The 16,907-nt window shown below is 49.0% G+C and overlaps 1 protein-coding gene across 1 annotated transcript in view; it reads right to left on the reverse strand.

The window, feature by feature from the left end:
• Nucleotides 1-16,645, reverse strand: part of il1rl1 (interleukin 1 receptor-like 1) — a 42,456-nt gene extending 25,811 nt beyond the window's left edge. The window contains exons 1-2 of the mRNA XM_084022356.1: nt 16,579-16,645; nt 305-369 (exon numbers count right to left, since the gene is read on the reverse strand). Coding sequence (XP_083878482.1) covers nt 305-369; nt 16,579-16,583 — 70 coding nt within the window. The 5' untranslated portion in view covers nt 16,584-16,645. The remainder of the gene's footprint in view (nt 1-304; nt 370-16,578) is intronic.
• Between the last annotated feature and the right edge of the window lie 262 nt (nt 16,646-16,907).

Here is a 16,907-nt window from a genome sequence, read left to right on the forward strand (position 1 = left end):
TTTTCATACTGACAAATATTTGCTTTTTCATGACCCGCCGTGAGACTGGATTGGTTAGTAGCAAGCGCCGGTGACTGTGCATCAATCCTCCAAATATGGTGACTTTTGTATGAATGACTCTCTTCCTGCATGCAGTGTACTCATGCCACCACACCATAAATGTATGTTACAGTGGTCCATTCAAGAGGGCACTTCTTCTAGTTGTGAAGCTTCAGCACTGTGAGTCTATAGACTGCATATGTGGGTCGAAGGGGATCAACTCATTCCATTAAATCCATCTTCCTCATCATAATGCATATCCTACCTGAACATTCAGACGTAGTTATCACCATGGAGATGAGGAAGAGAAGTTGGGAGGTAAACATTTTCCTGAGAGAGACAAGAGTTCATTCAAAGTAAAACCACATGATTAAATAGTTAACATGGCACATGATGCATCCTATACAAATCATCTTATTCATGCACCCTCAGTCTCACAGAAACCTTTAACCACAATACTGCTTCCTGAAACCTACCCAGGAAGTCTCTCCTACCCACTGATAACAAAACGTTCATGACGGTTTCCAAATAAGTATCAGAGGAAATTGTTATGAAAAGCTACATGGCAGATGTTTAAAGACTTCACGTCCCCATGAGTGTCAGCAAGATATGCGATCAAATTGCTTGGTAGTTTGTATAGTTAGTCTTGGTTTTTGTGAGATATGCAATGACCGCAGCATTTTGAATTGAGCAGAGCAACAGCATCTGAACAAGAGTTACAATTTATGGTTGTCACAGTGTCAGATTGTCACAACAAGAATGTTCTCCCAATATCGATAGAAACTTTGACTCAAAATAACAAGGGAAGTTCAATTCATCTTTAACGTTGCCTTTGCTTTTATTTTATTTGTGTACTTAGTTTCATGTCTTTGCTATATTTGATTGTCCAGCACGTTATTGCTTTTAAATGTGCTCTGTAAATAGATTTGGAATTTATAAAATAATTTGAAAATCTCTGGATTATTTACATGATATTATAATATGTGTTGGGACCTAACCGTTAGGACTACACAATGCGGCCTACAAAGCCTACACAATGCGGCCAGACAATGGGACAAAGGAGATAAAAAACTACAACCACCATTTTAGTGTCACCTCCACCTGGTCGCGAGATCTGACGTCACACACGTGGTGCCCTATTGGCTGGCAACTGCATGGGACTCCAGGGGGTCCCCCGGACCAGCCGTGAGCTATAAATCCCGCGGCCACCAGAAAAACTTTCTCTCTCCAAAGTAACTCGCGTTACCCCAGGAGGTGAAGATTATGTCTGCAGCGTTTCCCTTTGTCCTAGGTCGCAGTCTTTCCCCCAAACTCGCTGGACGAGCAACAGACTGTTTTACCCCTCTTTTTCTCTACTCGTTTTATTTTTCTTTTGTTTATCATTTTGGATCCCGAGGAGACCACCGCGACAGCGCGACTCTCCCGTTCCCCGCGGTAAGAAGAAAAACTTTCTTCGTCCCAGCTGCCAGCAGAACGGATAACTCGACCCGTCTTTGTCTGAAATCAGCTGACTAAATCGCCGAGCCCCGCGATTCATCGTTCCCTGCAGAAGGAAGAATTACTAACGGTTTTCTTCAACCAATTGGATCCGGCGCTGAACAAGCGCCCCACGAACTACCGTCCGTTGCCGGCGTCAAGGAATGCCATCGCCGCACGGGACGAAACCCTCACATCGACGCATCTCACATCGACAAAAGTAAGAGGCTATTTGTCTGGGCAGAAGCAGAGATTCGATAGTGTAGGACATGCTTGTAATTCTTGTTAATGTGTTTTAAGTTCTGATCGCGGACTGCCGAGTCCGTTTGTTCATGTGCTGCTGTATGTGAATGCTGATCGTGTACCCACGCAGCTGGGTTGATTTCTGTAACAGTGTTTCCGACTAACCTCCGCCATATTCGTGAGCTCAGAAAGCCTCTACTATCGTTGAAAGACCGGTCTCGCGGAATAAACGCCAGTTCATTCACGCGAGCCCGGGTGATAGCGGCACGGCTTCTGGGCCTCAGAATATCGCTCGCGCATTTTCTCTCTCTTTGTTTGTGTCCCGCTAACACACACACACACATACACGCCGCACACACGTGTCCTAAGCCAGCTGTTCCCGGCGGACGCTAGGGACATAGCTACATCTGGTGGCTACATACGGCTATCTCTCTCTCTCTCTCTGGCTGCGTTTCAATAACAGTTTGAGTCGCCCTCGCTCACTTGCCCTAAGCACTTGCCCTCGGGGGAATCCCCGCCGCCATCTTAAGGGCTGTTCCATTTCCCTGAACAGCTGAAGTGAACTCCGTGAGATCGACCCTTGAGGGCTGAGTGATCGAGTGAACAACGATGGCCACTTCAGAGCTGTATATCACCCACAATGCATTGCAGTGGTGCACGAAAAATATGTCCATGCGGTGGCGATAATGAACCTCAAACACCATTGTCTGCTGTCTATTCACCACCAAGGAAGAAGAAGAAAGAAGAAAGTAGAAAATGAATTAAATTTAATTCATTTTCTTAAATTGTGCAATTAGACTGTCTGTTGCAGAGTTATGGCAGAGCCCACCGTTTACAAGTGTAAGTATATAAGCCGACGTATTGCCATCAAGCGTAGAATACGTCTTCGTCTCAATGAAATGAGTCTCCGCATATTTTGTGTAATTTGGAATAGGCAGTATAGCACTACTCCAACAACGTGTGGTTGATCCATGATTGTCTGGGCTGTTAGTGAACGAGGGCAGGTGTGTTCCATTTACCTCTTTCACTCCCCCTCCGCCCTCTTTCCCTCCGCCCTCCAAGTGGCCTCCGTGTGACGTCATAGCAAGGGCTGAGGGCAAGTGAGCAAGGGCGACTCAAACTGTTATTGAAACGCAGCCTCTCTCTCTCGCTACTCCATCGGACGCCAGTGGCTCCGCCCCTGAACGCTGCGAGGAATAGTTCCATCTGGTGGCCGCCCATAGCCATCTCTCTCTCTCTCTCTCTCTCTCTCTCTCTCTCGACACGCACGCACACGCACACACATGCACACGCACGCACACACATACGCACACACACACTCTCTCCCTTTGTTTAAGCTTAGCTTTGTGTGTTAGGTAGTTAGGTAATAAGGCTTTGTTAATTGCAGTGTTATTGATTGTGATCATTATTACTGATTTTAATGAATCTTATTATGTTATAACTAGCGGTCTCTTGTGCTTGTTGTGTATATGTCACTGGATAACAGCAGGTTGTGAAGGCTAGTGCTTGAATTTCACGCTTCTTAATTGTTAGATTGTTTTATGCTTCCATGCCAATGATCACGATGATTGGCATGTGATTATAAAACCTTTATATTGAGACTAAATACAGTTTTAGGTTATCTTTTCCCTGATCCCAGGGTGGTGCCCCGTTTATTCATGATTATATCATGATAATATATTAAATATAATTATTAATACCGATAATCATATTGATATTGATAGTTAACTGTTGATAACCAAATCTGCTCCTGCTACAACCCCAACATAATTGCCGCCCCGTGTGAGGCCTTCTTAAACCAGCTTTATCCAGAGATTTATGCACAATAACCTGAGAGGTATAGTAATAATAATAATAGCAAATATTATTATTATGAATATGATTGTTTAGAAATCGATTTTCAAGGATCGATTTGTTTGTTCCCCATTACTATTTGCCAAGCAAGTACAGTTGAGGGTTGCATATGCATGTTGTGATTAGCCATTTATTGTTTAACAACAATACTAACAAACACAGGGTTAGGGATACTAAGACGCGTTATAACACTGTTATCACTCACCAGAGGTGCTAGAGACACCTCACTACCAGTCCACAGACTGTAGAAGTGTATTAACATTTCCATTGTAAGTCACAGGTCGACGCCGCTCACCTGTGCACCCACATCAAAATAACAACATACATTCTTTTTCGCTGTTAAAACCAAACAAGTGAAGCCACCGGGTTCTGCCTTTTACTAGAGGTAAAATGAGCAACTACGGCCCGAAAGAACAAGGAGCTGAGGCTCCCCAGGTATCAGTCGACGCAGACCTGCAGGATGCGGTCGCTGGTCTCCTCCACCTGTCCCTTGAGGACAGGGAAAACCTTGAGCACTACGATGTAGTGACATGCAATGATCAACTGCAGGAGCTTGTTGATTATGTTAATGACCCGTCAGGGAAACCACAACGCACAATCACTGACGTGGTGGGTCGAATCTTCCTCCTGTCTCAGCGCAGAGCACAACTGCAGAAAGCTGAGGATGAGGAGCTAATCAATCGACTGGGTCATGCAGCCACCTCCCTGCGACAGGAAGTGGCCAAACTGAAGGTGGAGAGGGAGGAAGCCCTCCGCAGGCCGTGCAGGGAGGAGGAGAGAGAACTCCAGCGTGAGGAAACTCAAGCTGCCCAGGTAGGTACACCCCCAGACACGGATGTGCCTGACCTGTCGGACCTTGAAACCGCGCCCCCCATGGACGCACACCGTCCCATGCGCAGGGAGAGACTTGTACAGTCGGAAGAGCCCGAACGTCGGCGCTACCAGGCTCCACCGTCCACCCACCCACTGGAACGAGAAGCCCCACCTCACAAGTGGAGCTACTCCCAGCGGGACGAGTCCCCACGCCGAAGCGTGAGCTACCTCCCAGTGGCTCGGAGCTCGACGGGGGATTCCAGATTCCCACGAATGCACCACCGACATTCGTTAGGAGAGTCACGCATGCCTCGGACTCCATCCCCACCTCCAAGGGGGAGGGGTCACTCTGTCCGAGACAATTACCGTGGTAATAACGGGTCGTCAAGTGAATCAGATGGCCCATATCCAGCCGCAAACCATGGCCTGCGCACCCGACAGTTAGAGTCCCTCGCCAGAGACATTGAACGGTTTGATCCGACTCACAAAGAGTCGGATATTGATGGCTATCTCAAAGAGATAGACCACTGTCTGCGTGACCTACCCCATGCCTCCTCACGCGAGAAGCTCAAGCTAATCTGGAAGACCACTACCAGACATGTCCACAGTTTCATAGAAACACTCGCACCCAGAAACCGGGACCGATACTCCAGACTTTGTGAAGCACTCAAGGAGGAGTATAGCCGGTACAGGGACCCCGCCTCCGCCACGCTCGGCGCCCTCGCTGTTCTACACAGGAAGCAGGAACCACCCAGGGAGTACTATAGGCGCCTATGCTCAGGGCCGTAACTCCCCAGGAGTGGAGGAAGAGCCTGCCTTCAAGGCCCTCTTCCTGCATAACCTACACGAAAGTGTGCGCTACGATGTCACCATGCACTGCAGGACATACCGACTCACCATGCAAGAGGTTCGTAATTTCGCACAGATGTCATGGGAGACCTGGATGCGACCCACAAGGTCACCCGGGGAGGACGCCAGAGTCCTGGGGATCCAAACCGCGGAACACACAGGCCTAGGTCTGGAGGGAGATGAAGTGCCTCAGCCAAGGGTAAGTACCAGAACAGTACAACAGGCACACCGGGAACCTAACCAGCAACAATGGCGACAGAACCAAGGGGGTGAGCGGAACGCACGCCCCTGGAATCACACAGAACCCAGGAACAAAAATAACCCCAGGAATAAGGTCCAGTTTGAACGCAAACAAGAGGGTAAGTATAATTCCTGGACGACAAACTCCCGAATGAGAGAAAAGGATATGGACGACCTGGTCGACAAGCTGACAAAAGCGATAGGGTTGCGGCTCGACGCGGCCCAATGGTCACAGCCGGCACCAAGCTCCCCACAAAAGCCCGGCAAAAACCCGGACATGAAGCCTCCGCCTACATGACTAGGCCGGGCCGTTCCCACTTCCACCGCCAAGGTTTGCTTGGTAGGATGGGCGGGTGAACCAAAATCAGACTCGGCAACCAAGGCCATCGACCCGTCGCAACCCCCTTTCTTGACTTTCCTAGGAGATCTTGTTCGCAAAGGCCACGCTAGACACATTTATACCTCGGTGGTGGTAGGGGGGTGTGTCAACATCCTCGCCCTACTCGACTCAGGCTCTGAGATCAGTCTAATGTGCCAACGCACCTTTGCGGAGGTGACCCGAACCATGCTCTCCCTAGGTAAACCACTTCAAATTGAGCCCTGCCACGTTAGCATCACCAGCTACACGCAGGACAGGTCACCCATCACAGAACGTGCGTGGGTGGACCTCACGTTTCAGGGAGTCACTCTTGTGCACCCCATCCACATTTGTGCCATTGACACCGAACCACTTCTCATTGGTCAGGATCTCCTGGACCGGCTGGCACCGCTTATCGACTGCCATCAGGGGCGCATCTGGGCTCAGGTCGAGACGCCAAAACCGCTCCACCCCTCAGGTGGCCTGATGGCCTCCGACGAACGAGTCGCCGTCATCCAAGAGTCCAGAGACCCTCTACCAATGCGGATGCCTTTTCCAGAGCCTAATCCTGGCTCTGCTCGAACCGCACCGCTTGCGAGCCCACAACTCCAAGCCGGCGACTTGAGTGCTTTCCGACACCACGGATCCTTCCTGTGTCCGCTGGAGAACCGAAACCCAGCACTTTACAGCCCTCATCTGGTTGGCGGTGTGCATCTCAATGACACCCATGTCCCAGAAGCGATCCTGGGGCTTTGGTCAGAGAAGACAGCCGTCAGTCAAGATCTGTACCACCATCTGCAGCATCAACCTCTCCCAGTTTTCGCGCCTCTCAACCACCACCTCCTTTCTGCAGAATCACCGCAGATTCACCTTAAGGCGGTAGGAGTGTGCGCCCTCTCGATCCGTATTGGGAAGAAACAGGTTGACCATTTCATAAGCGTAGTGCCCAAACTACATCCACCATTCCTTTTAGGTGCTGATATTCTGGTCAGACTTGGCACCAAACTGGACACGGTCAATCAGATTCTTTGGTCCCAGGCTAATGCTAAGAGCGAGCCCCTGCCCATTGAACTTGAACACCTGACATCAGGCCAAACCATCCCAGAGGCATGTCAGGTTGCCAGCGAAGTTGACATGATGGTCCCTGCCAGGACCGCAGGCGTCCCAATCCGGCTCCCCATCCTTAAGGGACAGAAGATGCCTGGCTCCCAAGCATTCTTCCAGCCCTTACCCCATTTCTGGGAACTTAACCTTACAGTCTGTGGCATGCCCCTGCTTGAGTTGAACAATCGTTCAGCCTACATCCTGGTCCAAAACTTGACACATGCCCCAATCCAGGTGGGAGCACGGAAACCGATAGGGATGCTGGTCGACAACTCTTTCCATGACTTTGAACTGACCATACCAGTCATAGGGGAGTTACCTCCCTCCCTAGCCAGGAGTAAAAACTTAGACAATGTCCTTTTCACATTCCCAACCGCAATGATCACCATGGCCCGTCATGAAACCCTTCACGGCGAAGCCATTTGTGGCACAGCACTGGGAAAAGGGGGTGATCTGGTCGTCTACGCATTAACGACTCAATCGACCGAAGCAACCTCAGGTGAGACACACCAACCACCTGAGGAACCCTATTCGGGCTTTGAGTCTGAGATAACCCAACAGCTTGCCAAAGCAGATGCCCTCACTACCGAGGACCAGAGAGACGCGCTACGGAAGTTGTTCCACGACTTCCAGCCGATCTTCTCCCGAGACTCGCAGGATTGTGGGGAGACCCAACTTCACACGGTCCGCATCCCCACTGATTCGAATGCGCCACCGACCTTCGTACGCCAGTACAGGATCCCGTTAGCTGCATACGAGTCTATCCGAGACATCCTGGACAAATTGCTGGAGAAGCAAATCATCCGGGAATGCAACTCAACATACAATTCTCCAATCTGGCCGGTCTTAAAACCCACTGGGAAATGGCGTCTCACCATCGACTACCGGCCACTGAACAAGTGGTGGTTTCTGGACAATGAAAGTTGATCCAACCGACCAGTATAAGCTTGCCTTCTCCTTTGGGAACCGCCAGTATACCTGGAATCGCTGCCCTTTTGGGTATTCGAACTCCCCCGCCGAGTTCAACATTTTCCTCCACAAAGCGATGAGTGACGCGGCTGCACGCGGTAACCTCATCTATGTGGACGACATCCTCACGAGGAGTCGAACCTTCGAGATCGTCGGTAAGCTATCACCAGTGGCTTACCGCATCAGGGTCTCACAACCAAGGCACCCAGCCACACACAAGTGGGTTCATGCGAATCAGATCAAGCCCTACAAACCTGTCACACCTCTTAGAGATCGCAGTTGCCGCACCCGAAAGGGGAAGGCAGTCTCCCTCTCACCCAGGAGAAGATTCACCATAGCCACAGCAGGGTAACCGCATGCACTAACACCTAAACATCAAACCCTTCTCACAGTGACAACAACTGCAGAACTTAGGCAACACCCCCTCAGGGAATCGTAACCACTGTCAACTTACACTCCAGCCTGCTCAACACCTTACATGCCTTAGATGCGTGGTCACGAAAATCCTCCAATCCGCTATTACAACTGTGTTGCAACCTTCATAAGTGCGTTTGGTTTATAGTCTTGGCAATGCAATCCCGATCTCAGTAGACCCCAGGAACCTGGGCATAAGATTCATCCTCAATCTATCTATCATAGGGAAACAGGATATGCATAGGCTAAAGCCATACTAAATGTTAGGTTCCGGAGAGATACCACACACATCCCACAGGCTAACTCCAACCTCCACCCGGAGTAAGCCTAGCGACCACTAACCCCTTTTCCTTTTCCTCGCTTTCCTTCCGTCTTCGTTCTGTTTTTCATAATAAGAATGGGTCCTGTTTGAAATTTCCCGAATGAAATGATAATGGTGATGTTTGTATAAATTGTGCCTTAGTGATGTTTAATATAGGTTAGATAGTTAGAAGTCTCTGCCCAGACTTTGCCTCAATCTCTGCCCAGACTTTGCCTCAATCTCTGTCCAGACAACGCCTCCATCAAAGTTATGGACTTTAACCTGAATTAACTGTTTAACCTCTTTTCCATGGAATATACAGACTGTTTGGACTCCCACGTGTTTCAAGGAATACATGGATGGTTCGGCCCTTATGTTGCTCCGAAGGTTGCGTCCCACACCTCATCCTTCAGAAAAGGGGGACTGTTGGGACCTAACCGTTAGGACTACACAATGCGGCCTACAAAGCCTACACAATGCGGCCAGACAATGGGACAATGAGATAAAAAACTACAACCACCATTTTAGTGTCACCTCCACCTGGTCGCGAGATCTGACGTCACACACGTGGTGCCCTATTGGCTGGCAACTGCATGGGACTCCAGGGGGTCCCCCGGACCAGCCGTGAGCTATAAATCCCGCGGCCACCAGAAAAACTTTCTCTCTCCAAAGTAACTCGCGTTACGCCAGGAGGTGAAGATTACGTCTGCAGCGTTTCCCTTTGTCCTAGGTCGCAGTCTTTCCCCCAAACTCGCTGGACGAGCAACAGACTGTTTTACCCCTCTTTTTCTCTACTCGTTTTATTTTTCTTTTGTTTATCATTTTGGATCCCGAGGAGACCACCGCGACAGCGCGACTCTCCCGTTCCCCGCGGTAAGAAGAAAAACTTTCTTCGTCCCAGCTGCCAGCAGAAGGGATAACTCGACCCGTCTTTGTCTGAAATCAGCTGACTAAATCGCCGAGCCCCGCGATTCATCGTTCCCTGCAGAAGGAAGAATTACGGTTTTCTTCAACCAATTGGATCCGGCGCTGAACGAGCGCCCCACGAACTACCGTCCGTTGCCGGCGTCAAGGACGAAACCCTCACATCGACGCATCTCACATCGACAAAAGTAAGAGGCTATTTGTCTGGGCAGAAGCAGAGATTCGATAGTGTAGGACATGCTTGTAATTCTTGTTAATGTGTTTTAAGTTCTGATCGCGGACTGCCGAGTCCGTTTGTTCATGTGCTGCTGTATGTGAATGCTGATCGTGTACCCACGCAGCTGGGTTGATTTCTGTAACAGTGTTTTCGACTAACCTCCGCCATATTCGTGAGCTCAGAAAGCCTCTACTATCAGTTGAAAGACCGGTCTCGCGGAATAAACGCCAGTTCATTCACGCGAGCCCGGGTGATAGCGGCACGGCTTCTGGGCCTCAGAATATCGCTCGCGCATTTTCTCTCTCTTTGTTTGTGTCCCGCTAACACACACACACATACACGCCGCACACACGTGTCCTAAGCCAGCTGTTCCCGGCGGACGCTAGGGACATAGCTACATCTGGTGGCTACATACGGCTATCTCTCTCTCTCTCTCTCTCTCGCTACTCCATCGGACGCCAGTGGCTCCGCCCCTGAACGCTGCGAGGAATAGTTCCATCTGGTGGCCGCCCATAGCCATCTCTCTCTCTCTCTCTCTCTCTCTCTCTCTCTCTCTCGACACACACGCACACACACGCACACGCACGCACACACATACGCACACACACACTCCACGTGTGTCTCTCCCTTTGTTTAAGCTTAGCTTTGTATGTTAGGTAGTTAGGTAATAAGGCTTTGTTAATTGCAGTGTTATTGATTGTGATCATTATTACTGATTTTAATAAATCTTATTATGTTATAACTAGCGGTCTCTTGTGCTTGTTGTGTATATGTCACTGAATAACAGCAGGTTGTGAAGGCTAGTGCTTGAATTTCACGCCCTTCTTAATTGTTAGATTGTTTTATGCTTCCATGCCAATGATCACGATGATTGGCATGTGAGTATAAAACCTTTATATTGAGACTGAATACAGTTTTAGGTTATCTTTTCCCTGATCCCAGGGTGGTGCCCCGTTTATTCATGATTATATCATGATAATATATTAAATATAATTATTAATACCGATAATCATATTGATATTGATAGTTAACTGTTGATAACCAAATCTGCTCCTTCTACAACCCCAACATATGTGTGAGGGTTTTGTGTGTTATGTGGCTGTTTGTGTTTTCCCCGCCTCCTTTTTCCTTCTTCCCCTCTGCAGGGCTGGGTAGGCGGGGCTGACGAGGCACACCTGCGTGCGTCCACTCATCTCATCATCATCATCCATAAAGCCTCTGGTCCACACACTGCTCCGGTGCCAGATAATTCTCTCTTGTCGGTAGTGCTGACACACCTTCCCACACAAGTCCAGTTTCCATACTGTTGATCGTGTTTTTGATACGTACCTTCTCTCGTGTTTTTTCAGTTCGCTTTTCCTGCTGCCTCGTCACCCGGGATCCTCGAGCCTCAGCGCCTGTTACCTTTTCACATTCGCTCTGGAGTTACCCCACGGCCGTGCCTGCCTCCTATCAGTTGTTTTTGAGAAGCTGTCTGTAAATAAACTTTGTTCTGCTCATCTAAAGCGCCTACGCGTCTCTGCTCACGGGTTCTACCCGTCTCAGCCGTAACAGAATTATCTGGCCTCATGGGGCAACACGAAGAGGCTCTCAGGCAGATTACGGACACACTCCAACGCCTTACTTCTGGGTTCAACCACTTCGAGGCTCGTTTGGACCAGATGGTCACACACCCCGCTCCTGCTCCGGCTCCGGCCACTACTCCAGCGCCGGCTCCGGCCCCGGCTCTGGACGCCGCTCCAGTTCTTCCACCCTACTATCCTCGCGAGCCCTTCATCCCCACACCTGCCAGGTACTCAGGAGTTTTAGGGACCTGTAGCCAGTTTCTGCACCAGTGCTCCTTGTGGTCAGCAACCCTTAATCTACGCTACTGATAGAGCTAGAGTTGCGTTTATTATGAGATTAGGCTTCCGCCTAGGCTCTGGCCGTTTCTGTCGGCAACCCCCAACTGTGTAATTCTTTTCCCTTATTTACGGCGGAGATGAGGAAGGTTTTTGATCACCCTTTAAAGGGCAGGGAGGCCAGTAGCTGGCTCCTTACCTTACAGCAGGGTTCCAGCACAGTCTCCCATTATTCGATCGATTTTCGCTTTCTCGCAGCTGATTGTGGGTGGGATGAGCTAGCTCTGCAGGCGGCTTTTCGCAGGGGTTTGAGTGAGGAGATCAAGGATGAGCTAGCGGCTAGGGATGAATCATCTTCCCTAGACGAGCTAATATCCCTAGCCACTCGTTTGGATAACTGCCTCCATGAGAGACGCAGGGAGAGAGCAGCCAGGCCTAGTTCCCCTTTTCCTCCCTCTCGTTCCTGGTATGTCCGGCCACCTGCACCTTCTCCTCCGCCTGCGAACCTGCCGGCCCCCGGGGGAAATTAATCCACAGTGCCAGCATCCTCCAGCGCCGAGGAACCCATGCAGCTGGGTAGGGCAAGGCTTTCCCAAGTAGAACGCCTTCGACGACGACGTCTTGGGTTGTGCGGTTACTGCGGTCAGGCCGGCCATCTTCTCGCCCTCTGCCCGCACCTGTGTCTTGGTGTCTTCATGGATTCTGGTGCTGATGACAATTTTATTGACTCTGGTCTTGTCTCCCAGTCTAACCTTCCCTCAGAACCCTTACCTTCTGCTAAGGACGTTATGGCCCTCGACGGGAGGCTGCTAGGCCGCGTCACTCACCGCACTGCCCCTCTGTCATTGCTCCTCTCCGGTAACCACCGCGGATCCATCTCCTTTCTTATAATTTCCTCACCTACCACCCCCCTAGTGTTAGGTCTCCCCTGGTTGAGTCTACACAATCCCCACATTGACTGGTCTTCCTCTGCCATCACCAACTGGAACCTTTTCTGTCACTCCCACTGTCTTCACTCCGCTATTCCGGCCACCGTCTCTTATACACCTTCTCCGCCCAGGCCCATTGACCTCACTGGTGTTCCGGCCCAGTATCACGACCTCCAGGAGGTTTTTAGCAAAGACCGTGCCCAATCCCTGCCGCCCCACAGACCCTATGAATGTTGCATAGACTTGCTCCCTGGCGCCCCCTTACCCTCTAGCAATCTATACAACCTTTCTAAGCCAGAGAGGACGGCCATGGAGACTTACATCACGGACTCCCTAGCAGCCGGTCTTATTCGGCCCTCGTCCTCTCCCGTGGGGGCGGGGTTCTTTTTCGTGGACAAGAAGGACAAGTCTCTCCGCCCCTGTATAGATTACAGGGGTTTGAACGACATTACTGTTCGCAATAAGTATCCTCTTCCCCTCATTGACTCCGCGTTCAGCTCTCTTCATGAGGCCACCATCTTCACTAAATTGGACCTTAGGAATGCTTACCATTTGGTGCGGATTAAGGAGGGGGACGAATGGAAGACCGCTTTTAATACTCCCCTGGGATATGCCCCAAATCAGGGGACAGATGGACCTTAATAAAAATGACCTCATGAACTACCATCATAATCTTTATTGCAATTAAATCAGTACATTATTTTTTGATTTTGGAGCAAAGCAACCACTGTAATCACCAAGGCAATCTGTGTCTTTGTGAATACAGCTTGGTGAAATCCACCGAGCACCTCTGGGTGATGTGATAAACTCAGACCGGACAGTGTTTGGTTTCCTGGCTTATCTCAGACTTCCACATGTACAAAGCAGCAATAGTGCTTATTTTGGCCAAGAATGCTGAAACATTGTCAGTTTCTAAATGGAATTAAGCCCCCTTCCTCTCTGGCACGTCCAGCCCGGGCAACGCCAATAAACACAACTGATCCTTCGACCGTCGCACGAGTAGTTTTGTGTGAGCACCTCTCTACAATCACAACGGTGTGGAAAAAAGGAGTGACCCTGCGACGAGAAGGCAGCATAGAATGGGGCTTGTCTCTTTCTCCTGGGATTCCAACCATCCATGCAACATGTACTTGAAAAACAGCAACGCTCCTTCACAGGAACCTGAAGACAGTGTTGGGACCTAACCGTTAGGACTACACAATGCGGCCTACAAAGCCTACACAATGCGGTAAGGAACAAAGGAGATAAAAACAACAACCACCATTTTAGTGTCACCGCGCACCTGGTCGCGAGATGTGAAGTCACACAACTGGTGCCCTATTGGCTGACAACTGCAGGGGACTCCAGGGGGTCCCCCGGACCAGCCGTGAGCTATAAATCCCGGCGCCACCAGAAGAACTTTCTCTTTCCATCGTAACTCGCGTTACACCAGGAGGTGAAGATTATATCTGCAGCGTTTTCCTTTGTCCTAGGCCGCAGTCTTTCCCCCAAACTCACTGGACGAGCAACAGACTGTTTACCCCTCTTTTTCTCTACTCGTTTTATTTTTCTTTTGTTTATCATTTTGGATCCCGAGGAGACCACCGCGACAGCGCGACTCTCCCGTTCCCCACGGTAAGAAGAAAAACTTTCTTCGTCCCAGCTGCCAGCAGAACGGATAACTCGACCCGTCTTTGTCTGAAATCAGCTGACTAAATCGCCGAGCCCCGCGATTGTTCCTCATTCTCTGCAGAAGGAAGAATAACTTACGGTTTTCTTCAACCAATTGGATCCGGCGCTGAACGAGCGCCCACGAACTACCGTCCGTTGCCGGCGTCAAGGAACGCCATCACCGCACGGGACGAAACCCTCACATCGACGCATCTCACATCGACAAAAGTAAGAGGCTATTTGTCTGGGCAGAAGCAGAGATTCGATAGTGTAGGACATGCTTGTAATTCTTGTTAATGTGTTTTAAGTTCTGATCGCGGACCGCCGAGTCCGTTTGTTCATGTGCTGCTGTATGTGAATGCTGATCGTGTACCCACGCAGCTGGGTTGATTTCTGTAACAGTGTTTCCGACTAACCTCCGCCATATTCGCGAGCTCAGAAAGCCTCTACTATCAGTTAAAAGACCGGTCTCGCGGAATAAACGCCAGTTCATTCACGCGCGCCCGTGTGATAGCGGCACGCCTTCTGAGCCTCAGAATATCGCTCGCGCATTCTCTCTCTCTTTGTTTGTGTCCCGCTAACACACACACACACATACACGCCGCACACACGTGTCCTTAGCCAGCTGTTCCCGGCGGACGCTAGGGACATAGCTACATCCTGTGGCTGCACTCGGCCATCTCTCCCCCTCTCTCTCCCTCTCTCGCTACGCCATCTGACGTCAGTGGCTCCGCCCCTGAACGCTGCGAGGAATAGCTCCACCTCTCGCTCTCTCTCTCTCTCTCGCTACGCCATCTGACGTCAGTGGCTCCGCCCCTGAACGCTGTGAGGAATAGCTCCATCTGGTGGCCGCACATAGCCATCTCTCCCTCTCTCTCTCTCTCTCTCAACACACACGCGCACACGCACGCACGCACATGCACACGCACTCACACACATACGCACACACACACACTCCACGTGTGTCTCTCCCTTTGTTTAGCTTAGCTTTGTGTGTTAGGTAGTTAGGTAATAAGGCTTTGTTAGTTGCAGTGTTATTGATTGTGATCATTATTACTGATTTTAATAAATCTTATTATATTATAACTAGCGGTCTCTTGTGCTTGTTGTGTATATGTCACTGGATAACAGCAGGTTGTGAAGGCTAGTGCTTGAATTTCACGCCCTTCTTAATTGTTAGATTGTTTTTATGCTTCCATGCCAATGATCACGATGATTGGCATGTGAGTATAAAACCTTTATATTGAGACTGAATACAGTTTTAGGTTATCTTTTCCCTGATCCCAGGGTGGTGCCCCATTTATTCATGATTATATCATGATAATATATTAAATATAATTATTAATACCGATAATCATATTAATATTGATAATTAACTGTTGATAACCAAATCTGCTCCTGCTACAACCCCAACAACAGCAACCTTTCTTCAGAAAGACCAACAAGGATCAACCTTTCCCGAAGAGCTGGTAACATTCTGGGCAGAACGTAGCAAATAGAAGTGTTGATTTGTTAAGATTTTGTATTTTAGCTCAGTTGTTGGTGACCTAGAAACACAGTTTCCATGCTCGCTTATCCATTTTTGCTAACAGCACACTAAACGACTAACAATTACTCACACACACATACAGTCAGGTTTGGTCTTAGACACACACACACACACGCACAAACGCACTCATTCAGTACACGCACTAGAAAATATGATGTTCTGAAACTGTATCTGCACAGAGCAGAACGTTCTTATCTTCTATGCAGCAAGTTCCTGTCCTGATAGGACTGAAAAACTGCGATAACACAACTGTTAAATACTGTTTGACAAAATTTGAATTACCTAAGCAGCTTTGCACAACTCTTTAACGATTTTAAGTTAACAGAAGACCAAACATGTTTTAGACAGCAGCTAAACACATCCTACAGACATGAAGCGACACTGGCCTTCAGTCAACTCTGCGTTTTAGTTCAGTTGTATGGAAAGATAATTGTGTAGGAGACAAACTTGGTTCACATGAGACATGGACATCAGTCTCTTTGGTGAAAGTCCTGAGTTTTTTGTTGTATTTCAGTAACATAGTCCTCCATGTATTCTTTTATAGTTTTCTATGTAGTCCTCTATAGTCCACTCCTCTATCTAGCCCACTGGAGTTCTGCTGCAACATTGACTAATGATATAATAATTTAGAAATTGTACCAAAATGCTATGATAAAAGAATTGCAGTCTTCTTGTACCTCAGTTAGTTAGTTGTAGATTTTGTCCCACAGAGTTAACTGGCAGCATCCAAAATAAGACTGTAGTTTTACAGCTAAGTGCCGTTTCAGGAAAAACCCCACAAAGGATAGAAATTAAAGTGCTGGCTTACCTCATGAAAGACTGTGGATTCAGTCGGACTCTGTCTCCTACTGCTGTTCTGCTTGGTTTTATATCTCGTCATCACTGGGCAGCATCATGACAGCAAGAAAAAGGAAATCACACACACATACACACACACAGACACACACACACACACACACACACACACACAAACACAATAAACATTCATTTAACAGTCCTCCCACTTTCCTTCTCCCTCACACAAACACAGGCGTATTTCCATTATGTTAGAGCACATTGTATTGATTAATTTTAATGTACTGTATTTACCGTAACTGTGGCTGGCATTTACCAATCCCAATCCCGGAACCCATCGTC

The sequence above is a fragment of the Eutrigla gurnardus genome, assembly GCF_963514095.1.
Source record: "Eutrigla gurnardus genome assembly, chromosome: 12".
Taxonomy (NCBI): Eukaryota; Metazoa; Chordata; class Actinopteri; order Perciformes; family Triglidae; genus Eutrigla; species Eutrigla gurnardus.